At 35.1% G+C, this 22,952-nt stretch overlaps 1 protein-coding gene across 2 annotated transcripts in view; it reads right to left on the reverse strand.

The window, feature by feature from the left end:
- Positions 1–22,952, reverse strand: part of LOC145694670 (uncharacterized) — an 87,551-nt gene that overhangs the window by 30,093 nt on the left and 34,506 nt on the right. For both annotated transcript variants that reach the window (XM_081771162.1, XM_081771154.1), the window contains exon 2: positions 3,732–3,824. In XM_081771162.1, the coding sequence (XP_081627288.1) occupies positions 3,732–3,740 (9 nt within the window). In that variant the 5' untranslated portion in view covers positions 3,741–3,824. The remainder of the gene's footprint in view (positions 1–3,731; positions 3,825–22,952) is intronic.

A 22,952-nucleotide genomic window follows, 5' to 3' on the forward strand; every position in this document is an offset into this window, starting at 1 on the left:
TAAATGTTTAACTTTCCATGATTCTGATGACTCGATGGCTCCAGTCGCAGACATTTCGGAATTTGCAAATTATTATCGGTACATTTTTGTAAGTTGTAAAGTCAGAAAAGTTCCAAAATATGGTAGGAAAATCATTAGATAGTAACCCTGGCCAGGCCATATCAATTATTAGGGCAACCAACTTTATGCTTTATACAGCTGTATATTATGCTTTGTTTTTCTTACATTATGCTTTACTTTACTTTTTCCTAAATTATGCCTTAAAATGCTGTTCCTTGAATTATTCTTAATTTTTATCAATTTCTAATACATATTTGTTTTATTTTACTCGTTTTTATTACACACGCATTAAAAATGTATATGAAACTATGCATTTTTCCCAATAAAATTACATCAATACAACATAACCTCATTTTGTGCATTTTTTCTTAAGCGGAGTTTGGAAGAAGAAACATGTACCTGCATAGTAGACTTCTCATATTTAATGAATTCAGAACAAAGAGTACAAAATAGATTGCCGCCTTCTACTTTGAAATGGTTAGTTGGGAATACTTTTACTCTCTGAGATTGCATATATACTCTTGATTTTGGCATCTTGGAATAAGCACAACCAGTCTTACACATACACAGGGTTCTGGAATAAAAAGCATTAAGCATTATGCTTTATGCTTTATTTCTGTAAATTATGCTTTATTATGCTTATAAGAGTAGCAAATTTGGATAAGTAAAATGGTCAAAATCACAGATATGGTACCAACCATAGGTGAAAAATTCCATTATGCTGTTACTGCTTTTTATGCTTTATGGTTGCCCTATCAATTATAAATATCCGTCTGGTTCATAAGCGTTCAATTGTTTAGAAGAAAGGCATTTAAAACTTTTCGAAGTTCGAAAACATCAAGCAAAAAGGTTTTGGGAATTTAAAGAAAGTCGGTTCATATATTCATTCCATACAAAATAGTATTGCTTACTGCGAACGGATATTTTCATAATGAATGCTGCTTGGTCAAAAGAATCCAACCGACTTAATATCTCACAGTTAAGTCCGAATTTCAAGTTTGTTTCAACTTTGAAAGAAAAAAAAGAGAATGGAACGTGCAGTGACATGTTTAAAGAATTCTTACAGGACAACCGTCTATTGAAAACCGCTCGAGGAGCAGAGGAATATCAATAAGGTAAGAATTTTAACATGTAAATGTAGCTTTTTGTAAGTGTAGCTTTCCCAGCTTGCTTGAGCCAAAGATGTCTAAATGTAATTAATGAACTAAAATGCCATATGTAGGGAAAAGGTTTACAAATTGAAGGGTGTGAGGCAAGAACAGGGTAACCCACGAAATTTTGAATTGCTGAGTTATGCAGCACCAGATAGAGAGCAACGCTTCCGTTAATCTTGTCCGTTTAATCCTTCATGTATAGTCTTATGTGAAAAATCAGCTTTCCGACTTTGGAAATGAATTGTGCAGCAGAAAACCTCCAATTTCTTAAAATAGTAAAATTGTGGGTTACCATGTTCTTGCCTCACACCCTTCAATTCATAAAGTCCGGGTTTCTAAGTTAATCTGTCCGGATTTTTAATCATTACCTTCTGGTCACCCTAAACAAGAGGTGGGCCAATCACCCAGAAGTTACTGGTGTCAAGGGCCGTAAGAGACAATGCATAACATTTTCACAAGAATTGAATAGCAATTGAATAGTCAATGGAGAAACTCATTCATCCTACACTAACATCACAGGAATACAAAAACAGTAACCAAAATATCTTACTAGAGGAAACAAAGAAGAATCTAGTATCTACTTTTTTTAAAAAAATGACGAGGTTCAAAGCATAAAGATCAAGGGTGTCTTACTATATTCACATCTAAATAATCCTAAACGGTTCCTGTTTCTAGTTTCATAAGTATGAGAGTACCCTAATTCATTGTAAATATGATTGTTTTCCTTGATGTAAAGTAAACATTGGTATATGAAAATTGCAGGTACTGTCATAATTCCTAATTTAACGAAGCTTGGCCTACAATGTGCACGACTAGGGAGACCGAACATCAATCTTACAAATCTTTTGTATTTTCAATAGGCTTTTGATGGAGAACTGATGACCCCAAAGTATCGTGCCATAACTTAAATGACTGTGAATTTTTGCATAATAAACAGTTTTAAGTACCTTTAAACTTACGCACAATCTTAATCTACGTATTAGATAAACTCCCTTACTAGCTCTAGATTCCACCATAAGGATATGGTCGTCCCAGTTTAAATGATTATCAATTAAAAACCCCAAAAAGGAGCGGAATATTTTTTAAGTTCTGCATTCGAATTTTTGTTATTGTAGGTAAGCACCAAGTCTTTGGTCTTATCAGAGTTAATACAAAGCAAGTTGGAAGTACACCAGTCTTTAATAATATCTGAGGTGATGTTTAATATAGACTGAACTGAGTCTTTTTGTCGTGAGTTAACACAAATATTGAGATCATCAGCAAATAAATAACTATTAACGAAGGGTGAAGCGATGTTGTATGGAAAGTCATTAATATAAATAATAAAAAAAGAATCGGACCAAGAATAGATCCCTAAGGTACTCCGTGTCTAACACGCAACAGGTTAGACTCTTTCCCTTCATAAACAACTCTCTGATATCCTCCATTTAAATACGAATGAAGAAGTGACAGAGCTGCATTATCAAAACCATAGAATTCTAGTTTTTGCAACAAAATATCATGAGACACGGTATCAAATGCTTTCGATAGATCATATAGTTTTACATGAACAAAGTTTTTACTGTCCAACCCAGAAATACAATTTACCAAAAATGAGACTGTAGCCTTAACAGTACCTAGTCCGGATCTATAGCCAAATTGAGAATTACTAAATAAATTATTGTGTTCAAAATAGTCAACAATCTGTTCATTCAAAACAATCTCAAAAACTATAGATATAACTGGGGCAGTGAAATCGGTCTATAGTTATCAAGAGAAGGATGTTATATATGTAACCCTAAAATTTTCAACTTCTATCTATTTTTGACGATTGTAATACATCTGATGTTCTCAGATGTTTCTGCAATAAAATGTATTATTATTATTATTATTATTTGTTTTTGTATTATTTTCTCATCGTTGCCAGGTATCACGAGAGCGAAGCCTCACACTATGCGGTTGAGTGTTGAAAAAACATTCAATTTAGTTTAAAAGATTACGCAAGAAATATATTTTAAATACTGGGTCAGGCGGGCCGGATGAAAGGCTTCAGTGGGCCGGAGCTGGTCCGGGTGACGGGGGTTGCACATAGATGCAATAATAATAAAAATATATGTACGACGTATAACTGAACTATTTGTAAAAAAAAAAAAAAAAAAAAAAAAGTAAAAATAATTTCAATATTTTTGATGGATGGATGGATTAGAATTCAGTGTCTGTTTCAGCACCAAAGCTGTGAGACGTGAGCCCACAGCTTAACATGAGATTGATTCACATGAGCTCCCGCCGGAATCGAACCTTATCTCTCATGCTGAAAGCGCGTGAGGTAATCATATAGCCACAAAGGAGGTTTTCAATAGTATTGAATTTCAATAACGTTTCTACCACAGATAAGCAAAATAGAAAAAGAAAAAGAAAGAAAAGAAAATAGAAAATTAAAGGAAAAATTTAATGAAATTAATGAAATTAAAACTATTTAAATTAAATTAAATTAATTCAAGATGCTTGGAATTTAAAAGTGAATTGTTATGTACTCACCGTTACCATGGTAATCCTAGAAGAAACGATGATCAGACACTGTGCTGATAGACGTCAGTACTCTACGTTGGAAGCACAAGCTTTGCGCTGGTCCTGCAACAGGAGGGAAAAGTTCTTTTTAGAAAAAGAAAAAAAAATGATTCTTCTTGTAGAAGGATCTGGGACAACCTCAATTTCTTCTCTGTTGCATTACGAGAGATGACGCTGCCTCCTACACAACATACGTGCTTCTATACGAGTCTCCAGAATCCACACACATATACACTACTACACACACCCAACTCCTCCTCCTTGTTGAGGTTTTACTAATCCAATAGGTAACGTAGTTGTCTCTGGTGAAAGCAAGCAATCAGTGTTTTTGTAAACTAGATGGGCATTTTTTTGTTTGAAACAAAACATATCAGTTACGTCTGTAAATTGTTCTCAGAACGAAATAATTTTGCTTTGTTTTGCCTTTTGTTTTTGTGCTTGCTTTCTGTTTACTTCTTCGTAATTTCTTTCTCTATCTTTGATGAAAGAGGAGGAGTCGGGAGTAGAAGAAAGAGTTCAACCACCTTTCTTCTGTAATGGCAGAGGGACTAAATCTACAATAAATGAAGGCATATTGGAAGAAAGAAATTGTCTTTTTACCTATTGACATACTTGACATATTGCCTTAATAGTTTCCTTACACGTATTTTTCGCACAACCACACAATTTTACTTTAAATTTAGATATTACATTGAGAAGATCAATTTAATGCTTACCTTGAAATTTCTAGTTTGAGGCTTACTTTTTTTTTATTTTTTCTTCGTAAATTATTGTCTTAATTTACGCATGATGGATAAAATTAATTATAGACTGAATATAAAATCCGTACTAAGCGCCAAAATGAAAATGTTAAGAAAAAGGCCAGATTTTACTTCAGAATTGATAGCACATAGGCCCACGCGCATTCTTCTGGCGATTATTTGAACTACTTCCATAGTGACTACTAGATAGTCCAATTTTAAGTGAGCAGTGTTAAGCACCGTAGCCCACATCTTAACATTAAACCGAACTTTTCCATTTTTGACACTGATTTTACTTTTAGTCTACAATTTACCATTTTAGCAGCTTAGTGACTCAGTAATAGAGCACCCACGATTCCCTGGTGTGAGGATTCCCTAGTGCGAGCCCTTACCATATCATTTGTGGTGGATAGCATTATGTGCATTATGTGTGACTAATGATGTAAGTCGGGTAAATACCCGATAGGTAAGTAAATAAAAAGTGGATATTTCCTCAGATATTTACCCTATCTATATTTACTCACCCAAAAATTGGATATTTTGGAAAAATGTAATATTTATGAAGTTATTTGAGTTGTTGGTTATATCGGTGGTTTCATCTATATTTTATTTAGCCTAGTTACGAAATAGTTCAAATATGCCACTACTTCTGAAACGTATAGCAAATATTAGTTTTATGGAAAATTTACATGTTTTAGTGCTAATATTTTTCCTATAAAGGTTGATTATGCGAAGAAGTGTTAGAAACGTACACAAGAGAAGAACATTTCCCAGTTTTAGTAAAAACATACCTGAACAATTTTTAGGGCCAGAGAAATAAGACACGTTCAGGTAAAAGACAGCATCTACTAATCCTTGTTGAGCGGCATTATCGTTTTTAGTAAATCTTAATAATTGTTATGATGCTTTCTATACAAGGTGTAACTTAATTAATGTAATAAAGGTCAGGAGGTGATTCCTGTCACCGAGATATTTAGTATATTGGGGGGAAAAATCCTATGAATATTCAGCATATTGGACATATTGGCAGAGTTAGCAAGGACCGAAAGTGTGGGAACAATAATAAGTTCGAAGCGATAGATATCGAAAGCCAATAAGCTTAGAGATGGCGGTCTAGAAAGTCTAGAGATGCTACTGGTATTTAATACGTAGTTGATCTGTTCACACACACAGGTGGTTCAAGACACTATAGTACAGGAGTGCGGTCATTGTGCTGCGCGTCTTGAATAGGACAAATGGCAATGCTCAACTAATACATCGTGCATTACTCAAAGTGCAACAGGTCGACATGTTATTGATGTACGGTCGTGCAAATATCAATGGGCGTGAAGCAGCATGACTCTATCAGGAGTGCTTTTCTAACAGATGCAAACCATCATTAAGGGTATTTGCAGCAATTTAAAGGCCCGTGTGCAAGGGCGTCGATCCTTGGGCCCAGGCGCCTCCCCCAAAGCTCCTGTGGGACCCCCTCATTGCATTTATGAATATACAATATTTGGCATAATTTGAATGCAATTTGTCTTAAATACCTCATATATACCTTCTGCATCTGAATCTCCACTCCCCAATTTACAGAGAATTGGCGCCCTTGCCCGTGTGTGAAACAGGGACCATATTACCTATCCATGTGAATGCTGGTCGACTCCATTACTTACTAACACCCGTTATGGACGAACGCGTGTTAGAAGCTGTGAACAATGAGCCAGGTACGAGTACGAGGATAGCTGAGTGGTATGCTTGACATGAAAATGCCTTGTACCCATACCCCCTGCAAAGGGTACAAGGACTGACAGAAGCGGATTTCCAACCACGTTCTGCAATGGTTCATTCAACAGAATACTACCATAATGCTGTTGCGTCAGTACTGCTCACTGACGAGGCCACGTTTGGAAGGGATGATATCATCAACATGAATAACTCACACACACACATGAGTAGATGCACACTCCCATGGTACAATTGTCACTCATCATCACCACCAATTTGTATAGTGTGGTTTGTCCATGATCAAGTGATCGAACCATACACCCGCCAAGACCCCGAAGACTGAATGGAACACAATATTTGACCTTCCTGTACGATACACTGATCAAGTTACTGAAAAATGTCCCTATAGCGACTTGCTGCAGTGGTACATGCATGATGGGTCTCCCGTGCACTTCAATGTGAATGTCCACCGGTGATTGAAAAAAGCGTACTAAGACATTAGAGCGGGTATGGCGGTCCAGTGCATTAGCCTGCCCGGTCTCTGGACCTGAATCCACTGATTTTTATCTGTGGAAACCATGAAAAGTGTGATGTATGTTACACCTGTCAACAACGTTAACGACTTGGAACAGCGTATCCGTAACGTTTGTCAACTGTTTGCTATGATCCAAGTATCTTCGAACATATTTTCCAACCCATGATCCAGCATTGTCATGCATTCGTTGCTATCCATGGCAGACTTTTTGAACATCCCATGTGACGTGACCGACAAACGTACATTTGTGCCTATATACACGTCGATATCTACCACTTTGAACTTATTGCTCCCAAGCTTTCGTTCCTCGTTAACTCTGCCAATATGCTATATGTTGATGGGACTTTTTTTTTTTTTTTTGTTATCTCGGTGTCAGGAATCACCTCCTGACTTTGTTGTATTAAGTTACACACTACATAACTTAAAAAAAAAAGACTACAGCCTAACACAGTCAAGTGGTATTAGGAACTAGCCTAACAAAAAAACGGAATATAACTCATAGGTTTGAATCTTCTTCAGGTTATGGATGTCATTTTTCATTAGTTCATTATTAATTTCGTTATTATTGTGCATTTAATGGAACTATCTTAATGAAAAATGCCACTAAAAATTTGGAGAATGCTTCGTATAGCATGCATGCTCTCAATATGTTTAAGAACCGTAATTTCGGTATTTCTTAAATATTTTAACGATTATATACGAATCATAACTTAGAATTGTGTTATATGGGTAGTAGCCGTTAACCTAACAATAGAACATTAACTTCTGTGAGATGGATTTTAGGTTTGATTCCAGTTGTCAACATTGCAATGTACAATTCCACTTCTTTATTATTTCTGCCATCTTCGCTGGTTTAGTGGTTAGAGCGTATAATTTTGGTGACGAGGTCCCGTGTTCGATTCCCGATGGTAAAGCATCAATCTCACTATAGTACTTCAGATCCCATTTTAAAGCAACAGCTCTGATTTCTATATAACTTCGGGAGTATCCGTTCTATACGTGTGATTCGTTCGCAGATGTCCAAGCCAAAGATATTCAGATCCTAGAGAGACCAAACAAACTTTTGATAGGCTGGACCACCTCGCTTCTCCCCTCCCTCAGGGTTGGCATCAGTGCTTTAAACTGCAAGGCTCGTTCTATACACCTCACTGCTAACAAAAGATGGGCACCGATACATTAAATTTAAGGTATGTACTACTTTGAATGTTCGCATTGCAATTTCCATGCCTGTAACTATTGCTGAATTTCCCAATTGCAATTACGTTGTAAACTATCGTAATTGCATGGTCATCGAGAAATATGAACATCAAGCGAAACATACATTACTAATAGGCATAATAAATAGTGCAAACGCTATATTACCTCCATGCATTACATGGTGATAATAATATAGGAAAAATACGATAAAGTATTTAATAAAGAGTATTGCATGTATGCCGTTAAATTGAGGCCGACAACAAGAACAGCAAGATGCACATGTTTACATGACCACTATTTTTTCTTTTAATTCTCTACTCGTATGTTGTGCTAACAATGCACTCACCATTGAAGATTATGCTGTTAAATTCTCTGTTTATGAAACGCGTGTTAGGAAAATTACCTTTTGTTGAAAAGTCCCTGACCATGAAGCTAGTGGGTGTTTGCGATACTTATCATGTAGGCATTCCAAGTTCAGCTCCACTTCCTCCAGGAAGAAGTTCCGGTCTTATTTGCTGGTGGAATCACGAGCTAATGTACTTTTCACCGAAAGAAATCGCTTTCTTATTTCCTACAAATTGCTCGCTATTATTAAAACAGACAGAGAAGAGGTTCTTTATACAGGGTTTAGGGTGCTAAAAAAACTAACTACAAAACATTTTGGGATATTAATCGTCACATGAAAATATCATAGACCAATGAAAGTGCACAAATAGCACCACTTTGAAGATATAGCATACTTAAAATCGGTCGGAACGAGAAAATAGAGGGTCATAACTCGATAACTAAACGTCGGATCAAGGTCAGATGAAAGAACATAGCGTTTATTTTAGCGTCTAGATTATCAGATGATATGAAATACGTGGCAGTCTTAAGTTCCTGGTGTATCATTTCTTAGTTGGTAGAAAATTTTATGAATTTCTTTCTATGCTTCGAAGGTAACCCTCTCACCGCCCTTGCTCCACATCCACTGATACATTAATAGAGTGAGGCACAAAAGATAAACTACGCATGTTCCTTTATCCGGCTTTAAGTTAACATTTCGTTCTCGAGTTGTAATCCTTATTTTGTCGATCCAATCGTTTTCCGACGGGATATAGCTGTAGAATGAAGCATTTGGGAAGCGAGACGAGAAGTACTTTTTCAAATTCGAGACGAAACCTCAAAAATTTGGACGAGACCAGAAATTTCACACATCTCGTCAACATCACTAGTACAACCAAGTCAAACAATGTTTCAGTGTTACGTGATTCACAGTATAAAAACTATAAATTGATAAAGTGATTAGTGAGTCGTGAGCATTTAACAACGTTTAAAAATGTTCAAGTCATTAACGATATACTTCAATAATAGTTTCAAACACTTTTCGTATATGTCTCGTGGCGCGGAAGGATTCTGAAAATTTATAGATTAAAATAAGAAAAAAAAACAGAGCATAAATTTTTAAGTTACATAAATTTTAGGAAACGAAATTAGACACCATCTAGACAAAAATTCTACGAAATGAGAAACCATCTAGACGAAACTTCTACGAAATAAGAAAACCTTATTTTTCGTCTAGTGGGCAATACTATTCTGAACACCCAGTATACTAGTTGACTGATATAATGAAGCCTTTTAAAACACATGCCAACTCTGAATAAGTCTCTCTCTCTCTCTCTCCGTATGTTGAGTTTCTTTCTTATTTAAATAATGTTTCAGTCAGCAAATAACAACATACAAAGGAAGCCATGACGCAAAGTGTACCATCAAATTTTAGGGGAAGCGAAAAATTAGACATTTAAATCAGTACTGGTAGCCAAGTAAAACTTCGTAGTATAAGTTTATAATTTATAAAAGAATAACATTTTGTATATCATAAAGAAAGAGGAAATATTGGAAAACATAACTACTGGGTAAGTTTAAAAGTAGATATTGCTTTAATGGGACGCATTAAATGTGAATTTAGGAGAAAAGCATCGTTAACATTGACGGGGAATGATAATCCCTGTAATAAGAACTATTAGAATTTTCACTGAAGTCAAGTAGAAAGCGTAATTATTATATAAAGATGCATAATCTACTACGTGAAATTTTCTGTTTCTACCTTTTTCATACAATATTTTGTTACAAGTAGAGTTGCTCACGAGACGAAAAATTGCCAAGTTTTCTCGTCTTATCTCGTAAATTTTGTAGAAATCTCGTCTTGTCTTGATTCTCAAAGAATTCTTTCTCGCCTTGTCTTCATTCTAGAAAAACTTTTCTCTCTAGTCCTGTATCACCCTGATTCTTTTCTTCATTTCATCTAGAAGTTACCGGATCTTCCACGTCACAAGGGACCCACTTGTGTTGAATTTATGTTTGAATTTATTTATCCGACAATTATTTCATAGGAGGGTGAGGAGAGAAACAGAATGTGTATCTTCACCTGCAATGTTTCTACATAAAACTCTCCTATCTTTAGAACTTTTTCAACACCATATATTGATAAGGGTCATTTTTTGTTGTGTCACTTTTCTAGTAAAGCTGCGCTGTTTTTTCTTTCGAATAATTCATCAAAGCCAAATATTTTGTAGTATTTAAATACGATTTACAAAATGGAGCTCCAACTACGAGAAGAACTCTCTTTTGACTATATGGTTATCGTACGGCACGGGAGACCCGGGTTTAACTTCCGGTGGGAGATCATGTGGTTTTGTTCTATGTTAAGCTGTAAGTCCACCTCTCATATAACTTCGATGCTGAATGGGACGATAAAAGTCAAATCAATAAATCCAATCAAGTGAAGGACAAATTTCATATTGTAGAGGCGAAACAACAGAAAGTTTGTGCGAACTAATTATTTAGCTCTAGTTAGTTACAACTTTTATCTTCTCACTGACATGTGAACTACAAACACTCGGCCGAAAATAGAACGGCACAAACGATGACCTACCTTCATCCTATAATTGGTCGACCCAAACACAAGTATGGAGATGATCATAGATGAACTTCCAAATTAGAAAATCAAATACAGGAACGTACTTTGCATCCAGTCTGATAGGGTACTCCTTTCCCCTAATTAGGTTCTTCACAATGGACTCCGGATAGGTAAACGAGATCATCGCGAAAGAAATACATCTATATGGTCATACGATCAAAGTAAAATCACTACGCAGCTCGCCCAGACCAATTCTCTGCTGAAATCGTTACCAACATGGACACACCAGCTATCTGAGCACCAACGCATGGGTGGGATGTAGCCGTGGCAACATTTATGAGCAAAATCACAACAAAACACTAGACAAATTCTTCTGTGCTACAAAACATTCGGATACAGAACAGGAGACAGGAAATGCTCTTTCCTACCTAGGAAAGCAGATGTACGAAGATCTACTCGTATACCATAAACTACATAACATCATTAACCCCAGCATTAGCAACCCAGCAAGAAATCCCGGCTCTTATGAGGATCAAACCCACCCCACCAACTGTGACCAACAACAAAAGACAGCTGCAACCAACACAGAATAATCAACAGCAGTTACTCCAACAGTAGACTAAATCACCCAAGCAGTTGAACAAGCCATACAATTGATCATGAAATGGATACCAACCGTTCTAACTATGACCAAAGACTCAAACAACCAAAATGCACTTTCACAGGCCAGAAAAATTACAAATAAACATTTTGCAAAAGTCAAGGTGACATATACATAGCTCACTCAAAGTACTTCCCCTTCAGAAAGAAGAATACGAAAACGTCCACGCCATCCTTACTACACACATAAGCAGTGCTCGCCACCAATAAATTAGAGCTGAGGAAATTCACTGACAGCAACCAAGAAGCATAGCAAACCAGATACCAAGCTATACCCAGCGACAGTAGGTGGTTCTAAAATACAAATACAATTAAACACAAAACGTCAAAGAGCAACTCTCATGTAGGGTATGGACTCTGGCTCGAAGCTTCGAGCAACTATAACCCGCTACGAAGAAGTGTCAGTTCAAATTCAAGAACTAAGATTAACGGAATATTGATAATGAATGTAATATACACCAGGCACGTAGCCAGGATTTCGTAATAGGGGGGGTCCGAGACATGAAATACTGTGGTTATCCACACCAGAGTTCGATTATTCTAAACTATCTTACTGGTAACATATATTGGTTCCTTTAGTCAGGATTTCGTAATGGGGGGAGGGGCAGTGTGATATGAAATATTGTGGTTATCACATAAGGGGCTTGATCACTATTTGTTAAGACAATAAAATGAAGACATGATAGTAAGTATTTAGTAACAAACTATGAAGATATGTCGAATAAAAGAATATTAAAAAGATTTTAAAATATTTTACAATATCTACGTTCCTTCTTCTGTTCACACAAATATAACAATTTTCCTTTCATTATGACCTCAACTATTTTTTAAAAAGTATGTATCCAATAATGTCTTGTAAAATATTTTACAATAGCCTACTTGCGCTCCTTTCTCTATTGAATCAAATGTTAACGGAACTTTCTTCCACATAACTTTTTTTTTTTTTTTTTTAATATCCGTCAAATACTGTCTGTTCCAAATGACAAGTTAAAGGAGCAGTTGAAAACCGTTTCTCAAATAACATGTTTAATATTACAGAGAAGCGATGATGAAAAATTATTTTTATTTTTAGCTTTTTATTTTTAACGTTGACTCTTCCCATTTCTTGTTTCTTTTTGTTTTATCCTTCCTTATTTTTTATTTCTGGTCTCGAAGGGGGGGGGGGTCCGGACCCCCCGGACCCACACCTTGGCTACGTGCCTGTATACACTGAATCAGGTAATTACTCTCTCGTTTCATCCTACATTCAGGCTAGTCACAATTGTGTTTTGTAAAAGTTACGGAATTACAATTTTGTAGTTTCCTTGGCGGATTATGCTTTTATAATGTCTTACGTCAATAAATATATAAACTGATGTTGTTCGAGATTACAGATTGATGCACTTTATTAACTATACAAAATTAAGAAACATTTCGTTGTCTGGTTATTAGTACGAACCAGTTGACCAAATACTACTTGTAAAACATATTGGACTTAAATTAATTGTTTTATCCAAAAAATCTAACAAATATCTTTACTAAACTTTTGGGAGGATAATTAATTTTAAGTCCTTGATTTGATTTTACGAGAAAATCAATTATGAGGAGAGTATTGTATGTATCGTACACGATCGATGAAACTTGTCCGATCTTTGACTGAACTTGGAACGGTCACAAAACTTGATAAGCTTAGTACCATATGAAATATTATGGTGCACAGGACGTTGGTTCTCGAATTATGAGCCATCAAGTTTGAGTTTCGACTTTCAAGGTGATTCTTTTGGATCCGAGGGGCCGCGGTATCTCAGTGGTAGAGCGTTCACCTCTGGTGCTTAAGGATCCGGGTTCGATCCCAGCTCCGCCAAGTGACCTTTGTGGTGGACAAACACCGTGTGCGTGGGTTTCCTCGGAATTCTCCCGTTTCATCCCACTGTCTTCATTCCACTATTTTATTCATTTCTCATTACCACCGTCCCCTTTAGCCATACCGCCATAATCATGGGACGTAAAACTCAAATATTTCATTTTTTTCTATTGGATCCGAACATAAAGGCAGTTTCCTATCACATGTACGCCTAAGTGAATTTCAATCACTTGCTGCTGTTCATACAACTTAAACATACGTAACCAGATCGTACACACAGTACGTAACCAGACTGGTTAAGGTGAGGATTTTCATAGTCTAACCACAAAGACGGTAATCAAACTTTGATAAAATTTGTTGAAACGGCGAAAAAGTATAGAAACTAAACAAATAGTAGTGTCACGTCCACAAAACGTGAAGAAGTTTTGGTTTTCTGATGTGATATTTTACCAATTATTATTGAAACCAGAAGTAGTGGTTGGAATATATTCTTGGAACGCATAATTGGTTGTAGAAAACTGCTTCTCACTATCTGATACGGTTTTCATTCTATAATGATCAACGTTTAAACCGAAATTAGTTGATACCTTTCACTTTTAGTTTTAGTAGAGAGAATGGAGTGGAAATGGAATATATTTTTGGGACAGTTAATCGATTGCAGAAAACAGATTCTCCCTAGCTATTACTGTTTTCACTCTATACTGATCAACGTTAAAACCGGAAGTGGTGAATTTCTGACTCTTTCAGTTTTAATAGAGATATTAGAGTAGAGACTGAATATATTCGTGAGACGCTTAATTGATTGTAGAAAAGTGATTCTCGTTATCTTTACCGTTTTAACTCTACAACGATCAACGTTCAAACCGGAAGTGCTTTCTTTCTGTCACTTTTGGCTTTAGTAGAGAAATTAGATTGGAAATAGGATATATTGTTTGGACGCTTAATTGATTACAGAAAACTGTGTTTCGCTAGCTATCATAGTTTTTATTCGATGGGGACTAACATTACAACCAGACATGGCTGATTTTTGTCACTTCCAGTTTTAATATGAAGATTAGAGTAGAAATGAAATGTATTCTTGAGACGCTTAATTGATTGCAGAAAACAGCTTCTCTCCTCCGTTTACCGTTTTAACTCTATAACGATCAACGTTAAAACTGGAAGTGTTTGATTTCTGTCCTTTCCGGTTTTAGTAGATAGATTAGAGTAGAGATGGAATATACTTTTGGGGGCGCTTTATTGATTATAGATAGAAAACGATTTCTTTATTATCTATTATTTCTATCTATCTGCTATTGTATGCTCTTTCAAACAAGAAAAGAATAATCAAAATCGGTGAACCTGTGTAGAAGTTTTCCGTAAACATAGACACAATTTTGCACTACGAACGTCTATGTTTGGCCATGTTTTCTTCAGCACAGCCATCTTCCAACAGATACTTCTACGCAGTGATGTAGTACTAGAAGTTTTGATAGATATACGCTCGATCATTTTCAAAATATAGCGTATAGCTAGACCCACACAAGCTCGTGCTTTTGTAAATTTACGGTGAATGTATGCTGGACTATAAAAATCTGGCATACACACTACACAGCAAAAAATGATGTTTTTAAAACGACTCAACTTGTCTACCACTGTTGAGATGTTATTTCAATACCATCTCTATCGCCTTCCTAGAGTATCATAAATCTCTAATAGCTGACAATGAAACTGTGCATTAGTTGTTATTTTTGCTATTTGCTAAGTTTTACGCGGTATATTTGACATTTATACCAATAAACGAAAAAGGAATGGTATTTCCTGTACTGCTTAACGAAAATTCTTTTGTATGTATGGCTTTTCTGACATCATAGGTTGTTGACATAATCAGGAAATATCATATGTTGATTGTTTCTTGGTATAAATGTCGAATATACCACGTAAAGCTTTGCATGTGGCAAAAAAGTTCAACTAGGCCTAGTACACACTCTCATTGTCGGTTAGATATATAAAAATACTCTAGGAAGACGATGGTGTTGTTGAAATTACACCTTAACAATGGTAGAATAGTTGAGCGTTTTAACATCATTATTTTTTGATGTGTATACTGTTGTATATGTCTCATTACATTCCTGCTGCTAAGGTCTGACCCAGCATATGCATAATCTATCAGTCAATCAGGCAGTCAGGGAGTTGGTTTTTCATCCGTAATAAAGATGGAGAAGCATCCAACACTATTACTACTTTGTCCAATGCATCATATATAACAGTGACAGAGATCACGTGCTGAAGCCTGGCGGGAAACTCGAATAAGAAAAGGAACACGATACGATCGATACCTTTGATTACTTTTTTCTTCGAATATCCTGCAAATAATATAATAAGTGATAATGAGTTAAAAGTAATAGTTACATCATATCTATTGGGAAATGTAATACGAATATCAGGTAATTGTTAATAATTAAATTATAAGAACACATATGGATCAGAATGATTTAGTCGATGAAGTGTTGTTCCATTACACACACAGTAATCAAGGTAAATTGAATGTAGGCAATTAAGAGACTAACACTTGGCTTTATACAATTGCTAATATAACTACGGTTAATTCAGTAGTATTAGAACAATAATAATAACCAGCGTTCTCTACCACGTTCATTAGCTTATAAAGTATCATCAACAATTCTCAATTGATTTACAAGATATTTCTTTTAGACAATCAATTCAATTGATATTTTTACGTTAAGAGTATAAACAGACATACACACAATCCGAATCTCACTTTTCCATTTGCTCATGCACGTTATAAATTAAATTTGCACTTTCCATCTTTTTTAACTAATTAATTTCTCTACAATAAGAAGTTGATTTTAATTAAGCTGGAATAATTTTCAATGCACATTTCATCTGATGGAACTAGCATGAGATTAGAAAAGATTCCATCAGTCTCAGTTACTTGTTCCAACCAATTACCATCAAACATTTGATAAGTAAGGTTTCTTTGACTGGAATTAATCGTCCCAGATCAGCACCTAGGTTATATGAGACTTGAACCCATAGTTTAAGGTGGAATTTGGATCATCATAATACGTTAAAATTTTAAGAATCTTTCACCAGGAATCAAACCCAAGACACCTATGCACCAGAGGGATGCGCACATTAGTCACTTGACCAATGGAAAGAGTTCATTAAACTTTTATATTATCAATACTCGTATATGGTAGCTTACGTATGAAACCGTATAAAGGAAAACTCAAAATACAAACAACTTACTTTTTATAAGGTGTGCTTAACATTAAAACTTATTCGACCGATTTAGTTTTTTGTTCAAAGAATTTGTTAGTATTATGGAAATTTTTATAGCGGTGTTTAGTCCTTAAATGCAACCTATAACTGCAACGAGATCAAATTTTCTAATACTTAACGAAGGCTCACAAGATGGCTCATTTTCATCTGAGCAGGCGCGCATCCAGAGTTTTGTATTGGGAGGGGTCCAAGCTATGGGAGAAAGGTAAAATACTGCAGGCCATTACGGCTGTGTAGTATTGAACGGGTATTATTCTGCATCCGAAAAGATGATAAGTAATTGTAAAATACTTCCACTTATATTTTCAGAAAAAGTGATAGAACTTGATTATTTTTATAAGAGAAAGAGTACAGATGAAGTGTAAGATCAAATTTTCATGGTACATCAATTATTTCCCTGTTAAACAAATAGAGTTTTATTGAGAAAGTGTACAAATATATGTTGAGTTAGGAAGTTTGGGGAGGGAGGTCTGGACTGGCTGGATCCCCTGCGAGTGCACCTCTGCATCTAAGTGACTATAGAAGTAAGCAAATCAACTTGCAATATAATTATTTCTGGTTTTCTGTAGCGGCATTTGGTACTTCTTAATTCTGCTTCGTAACACTGTATCAACACAAAGAATTCTGTCTCAGTTTGAATTGAGCCTGACGGGCACTCTATTAGATTAAACGGTTTTGATATTAAAATAAAAGGTCATCATTTTTTAAAATTTTATTTTATCAAAGAATGGAATAAACGCTGCGTCTAGAAACTGTATTACTTTCCTTTTATGTATTTACACATGAGTACTTTAAGAAAGAACAAAGCATTTCAAATATTTTGGTTCCGTAGTATTACTATAATTAATGTACAACAATTTAATTGCACCACTTATTTTCACACAAACGGCTTTACAAATTATTATGCCCAATTACACAGACAAGATCAAACAATTTACACAAGAATAATTATTTCCGTAGCATTCTTGATTGGCCTAAGAAGCAAGATTTTCACACAAACATATACATTCTTGTATCCAATTCTTTTGTTATACCTATATCCAATTATTAGAAATTAATTGGTGATACCTGTCTATACATAAACCATATCATTTTGTTATTTAGTTTAGATATAGGAAACTTGTTACATAAATTATTAGGAATTAGGAATAATTTTCGGGCATTTGGTGCCTATCCCCATTTTAGAATGTCACGTATGAGGGATGTCGTTCCTTGCGATTATACCTGGGAAGTGGGGAAGCGATTTGGAACCTTTATATTAGATACCATTCCTGCATTTACCTAGTGTGAATGAGAAAACCCTTACTCGCGAAGGCTGGCGTGGAAAAGCCTTTTATACCTTTCCGACCGAGCGTCTTCATCGGGAATCGAACCTGGGTCCACTCGCATCAAAGATGAAAGTGTTAGCGGTTACGCTATGCGGGAACTTTACTTTTAATCATGATCTTCAAATTGTTTGCATTAGCTAGATATGTACCCTCTGCAGATAGATTGACTAGTGTTTATACATTTAAACGAATGAAGAGCATAGTTAGGTTCAAACGTCGAATCATTTAACTATGACCTAATGATACATATTATAGTGAGAGTCTTTATATTTTAATTTCCTCAAAACTTTAACGAGATTAGCACTTTCGGCGTTTTTCCATCTGTAATCATTATAAGGATATTATTATTATTATTATTATTATTATTATTATTATTATTATTATTATTATTAAAAATCTACATTTTCTTCAACTTCGGAAAAATCGTTTTAAGAAATGTCCATTTAAGAACACTTATGAAATTTCCATATCTTATTTGAGCTAATTTGTATGAACAACAGAATATTCAAAATAAACTGCTGAATGTTTAAATGATATAATTAATATAAAATAATGTACGCTCATTAAATGCAACCACATAAAGCTAAGACCTAAATAATAACCTTTAAACAAAACTTAAGAAGAGTGCTAATGCTTTTCAGTCTTAGTTTCTTCATTTAACCTGGTGAAAAAATTATATGATCCGGTTTAGAACATTTTATTATTCTTTCTTTCTCAGAGCATTTTATAAAAGTATTGTAAAAAATATTTTTATTTATTTTTTTACTTTTACGGTTACCACTTCCTAGTTTCTAGTCTTTATTCAATGTCCTGCAACCAATTTTTCTTCCCCAACTTCTTTACCTGAAAATAGTACACGATTTCAACGCGAGAGCTTTACCTATTTTGCTTCTAAGAACATTTTATGATACGTGGTTTAACTTGACAACAGTTCATTCAAAATTCTCGCAAAAGGATGTAAAATGTGAATGCTCAAACTTGTTTAAGAGATAGCACAGTGACTCAGTGGTGGAGCGCTTGCTTCCGGTGAATGGATACCTGATTCAATCCCCGACCATTTAGATCCCGGAAGTTTATAATGGACAACATTGTGTCCGTGGGTTCTTTCGGGTTATTTCCGCTTTCTCACACATTATCATTCCACCAATTCTTCCATTACCATTTACTCGTGTTAATCATCTGTCTCTCTTAGCCTAACGGTCATAATCGTTGGATGTTAAACTGATATATTTCATTTCATTTTCGAACTTGTATATATGAAGTCAACAGAACATCTAATCGTTTGCAACCAACCACACCTCTGTGAGGGTTTGGGTTGTATAAACAGAAGACGCTCGGTAATTTATGCTAAATAATTAATTTTACGCGAAAACGATAATTTACAGCGAAAAATATGTGAAAATATTGCATTGTTATGGGGTTTAAGTATATGCACAAAATGCCAGAGCTTTACTTAGTATGGAATTGTGCATAATTCAAGTTGCATAATTTGATCCAAACAAATAAACATAAACGTACCTGTTAAAGGAATTGCAATAAAAGACAATGTCAGAAAGACACTTGTTTAAATGATTGTTACTGTAACAGTAATATACGTTAATATTTAATATTTTTCCAGCAAATTTAAGGTCCTTCTGCAGTACTAAGTCCGTTTGGTCAACAACAACAGATTTACATCAAATGTTGACTCATTAGTATAGATTATTATTCAATATTCGAAAGTAAACATTTAGAGCAATTTTAGAGTGGATAGAACTACAAAACTCAGTACTCGCTGAGGGCAAATTAGCTAATTTATATTTTATAGTATGAAATAATCTCGCTTCGATTTTCAGTAGTTGCTTTTTTCTTTGAGTAAAGAAAATTTAAATTTTGAGAACAAAACTTGGGACTATTTTAGAGTACTTTCTGAAGCATGTTAATTTCACTATCTACATTTTTTGAATTTGTGATATACATATTACACAAAAGAAGTTAGACTGTTGTAAAAAAACATATAAATAAAACTTTCAGCTTTACTTTTGTATTAAAGAAAACAGGAGATTAATGGAAATGAATAATCAGGAAAGAAGGGAGTGAAATGGTGGGAAAAATTGCAATAACCTCACGAAATTCAGATCGAACCAGAAATCCCTTGTGTGCTAGGTGACCTTTTTAAAAATTCATCCAACCTGAACCTTGTCCTCTACTTTATCTCTTAATTCATCCTATTCTGTAATCTACGGAATTCAAGCTGACGGGACACAAATACAGAAAATTCAAGAACAGTTAAAAGCATCCTCTCCAGTTGAACTCGAAAACAAGATTATTTACTCCTTACGATATGAACGACCATTCAGCTGTTGACAACAGAACTGAGTTATTCTGCTCCCTTTTGAAACAGTAGGGCCTATAATACATAATATATAATATATATTGGTGACTGTTCTGTATGATACTGTTGTAACATTTTGTTTTAGAGATAATGACATTCAAATATCTCCTTTGATTCGGTTTATGGAATGGATTACTCTCGTATTTATTGTACGAAAAGCTTCCCATATGATTCTGTGCGACGAAATGATGGTGCGAAATGGCCGCTCAAATCATGTGACCTCTTCCTCCTGGATTATTATCTATTAGTCGAGATAAACAGTTCTTTGCACAAGGAGGATAAGCTTTCACAATATGTCATATTTGAAAGTAAAGAAATGAAACAAAATAAAATAAATAAACAAATAAATAAGAAAGAGCTACTCCTTCTGCGTTGAAGCTGTCAATTCCCGGGCCAGTTGATATGTCCATTTTTACCTGAGCATGGGGTTAAATGTCATCAGGTCTTTCACCAATCAGCTTGGCGATCAAGAAAATCATGGATTCGACACTAATATCGGTCACTTTGGACATGTTATTTTCATCCTAAGGATGACGGGTGGTAAAGTTGGGTTTTAACGGCGTTGGGAATGTTACTGCTCATCTCAGTGACCCTGAAAACTATGGATTTGACACTGATTTCTGTCAGAAACTGACTCGTGGTTTTATGATTAGCGTATGCGTCTTTGGCGCGAGAGATTGGGGTTCGATTCCCATCGACAGCTCATGTAGTTCGGATCCCCCGTTAAGCTGTAGGTTCACTTCTCATATAGCCTTGTTGCAGAAAGAGACGTTAAACTACAAATTACCACCACTAATATATTTTGCTATGGGTATTTATTCTCTCCTTTTATGTATACGTTTTCACTCTCCAGCCATCTTCCTCCACCAACACGAAAATCGAAAAACGGCTTCGTATGGGATTAGATCTGTTGAAGGTGTTTCTGTATATCAAATTTGGTGGTCCTAGATGACTCCTATCTATGTAAAAATCTGGAAACAAATAAACAAACACCCTCCAACACACAGAAAGACATATTATTTTATGTAAAAATATAGAAGAGGTTATCTCTAGTTTCAGATCTATGAAATAAGTCATGCAAATATTTTTTAAGATAAAAGGGAACATTGAAAGCATCTATATGAATTTACCACGCAATATGAATGCAAAAAAATGATGCAAATAAGGATCTTCAAAATCCATTCCAACTCCGAAACAGATGTCATTATTTCCAAACCATAACGCCTTTCATTATTTCTCCTAATCCATCTACTTTAAAAAAATAAATTTTCTTTTTATCTCATTTAAAATTTTGACATTCTTATTAGATTAAATTTAAATCTGAAAAATATTTTCTTATACCGAATAGATGATGACACTTTGAAGCATATGATAGTTAAAAACAAGATAATTAACACACATTATTCTTTCATTTTGGCATTTTCGTTTAATGTGTATCAAATTTTTATGTAGTTTACTAGAAACTTGTGCAAACAATCATCCAAAGTGTATTTTTTTTTGTTCAAAGAAAGTGATTACGTTACTCTCATATAGTGAAAAAAAGTCTCATAACTTTCTTTACAAATAAACATGAAATTAATGACTCAGGGCTTCTTAGTTTTAGCATAATCATTCTCTATAACAAGAAACAAGCTTCATAATCTTTCCTTCTTACTTTTCCTTTCTCTTTCACGTTCTTTATTATTTAGCACAATGTTAAGTAAATATTTTATGCAATTGCTCTGCAGAATAAGCGAATACTTTTCTATTCTTTCGTATTGGGGGATTTTTTTTACCTTACGCTTGACGGCTCCGAGGTACTCCGGTGGCTGAGTAGCCCCAAAGTTTTTGTTAGAGTGTTCAGTACAGAAAAAAGAAAAAGAAAAAAGAAACAGAAGAAAAGAAGAAAGAAAAGAAAGAAAAAGAGGGAAATTCTAATATTTCACTGCATTTCGTAAATGATAGTAGGGCTCGATATTTTCTTAGAGCGAAGAGAGGTTGAAATATAATTTAGGCAGACCTTACCAGGGATGAATACACGTACGTAGAATTCCGGAATTGTCTTGGGGACACAGTGAATCTGTGGTAGAGTGTTCACCTCTTGAATGAGGTCCCTGGTTCGTTCCCCGGTCAACTAAGTGGGTGGTGGACAACCTTCTGCTCGTGGGTTTTCTCGGGGTACTCCCGTTTTCTCCCACTTTCTCAGTACATTATCATTCTTGCTTTAATCATCGTCTCTGTTAGCCTAAAAAAGCATAAAGAGTGGGACGTTAAACTCAAAGTTTTCTGGAATTGTGGAGCTGAGAATTTTTAAAGTGACAAATTGAACAAGCGTTTCTTTGCGCTATCCAGGGCCGGATTAAGAGCGAGGCTTAGGAGGGGCCTCCATTCTGATCAAAACCTTAGTTGCCTATACAAAAAGAATCATGAAGATACAAATCATCATCATTAAATAAAATACGAGCAAAAATATAAAACATATTCTCTTAACTTTCCTACTGTACTTTCACTACTTGAAGTCAGCAGGAGCCACATATTTTTTTTTCTAGACGCGGCCCTCAAGATGAGTTAATCCAGCCCTGACGCTATCTTCAATTACAAAGTATCACACTTCGTATGTCGCTAATGAACGGCGTCCATAATC

Source organism: Thermobia domestica, chromosome 1 (assembly GCF_964235325.1).
Source record: "Thermobia domestica chromosome 1, izTheDome1.hap1.1, whole genome shotgun sequence".
Lineage (NCBI taxonomy): Eukaryota > Metazoa > Arthropoda > Insecta > Zygentoma > Lepismatidae > Thermobia > Thermobia domestica.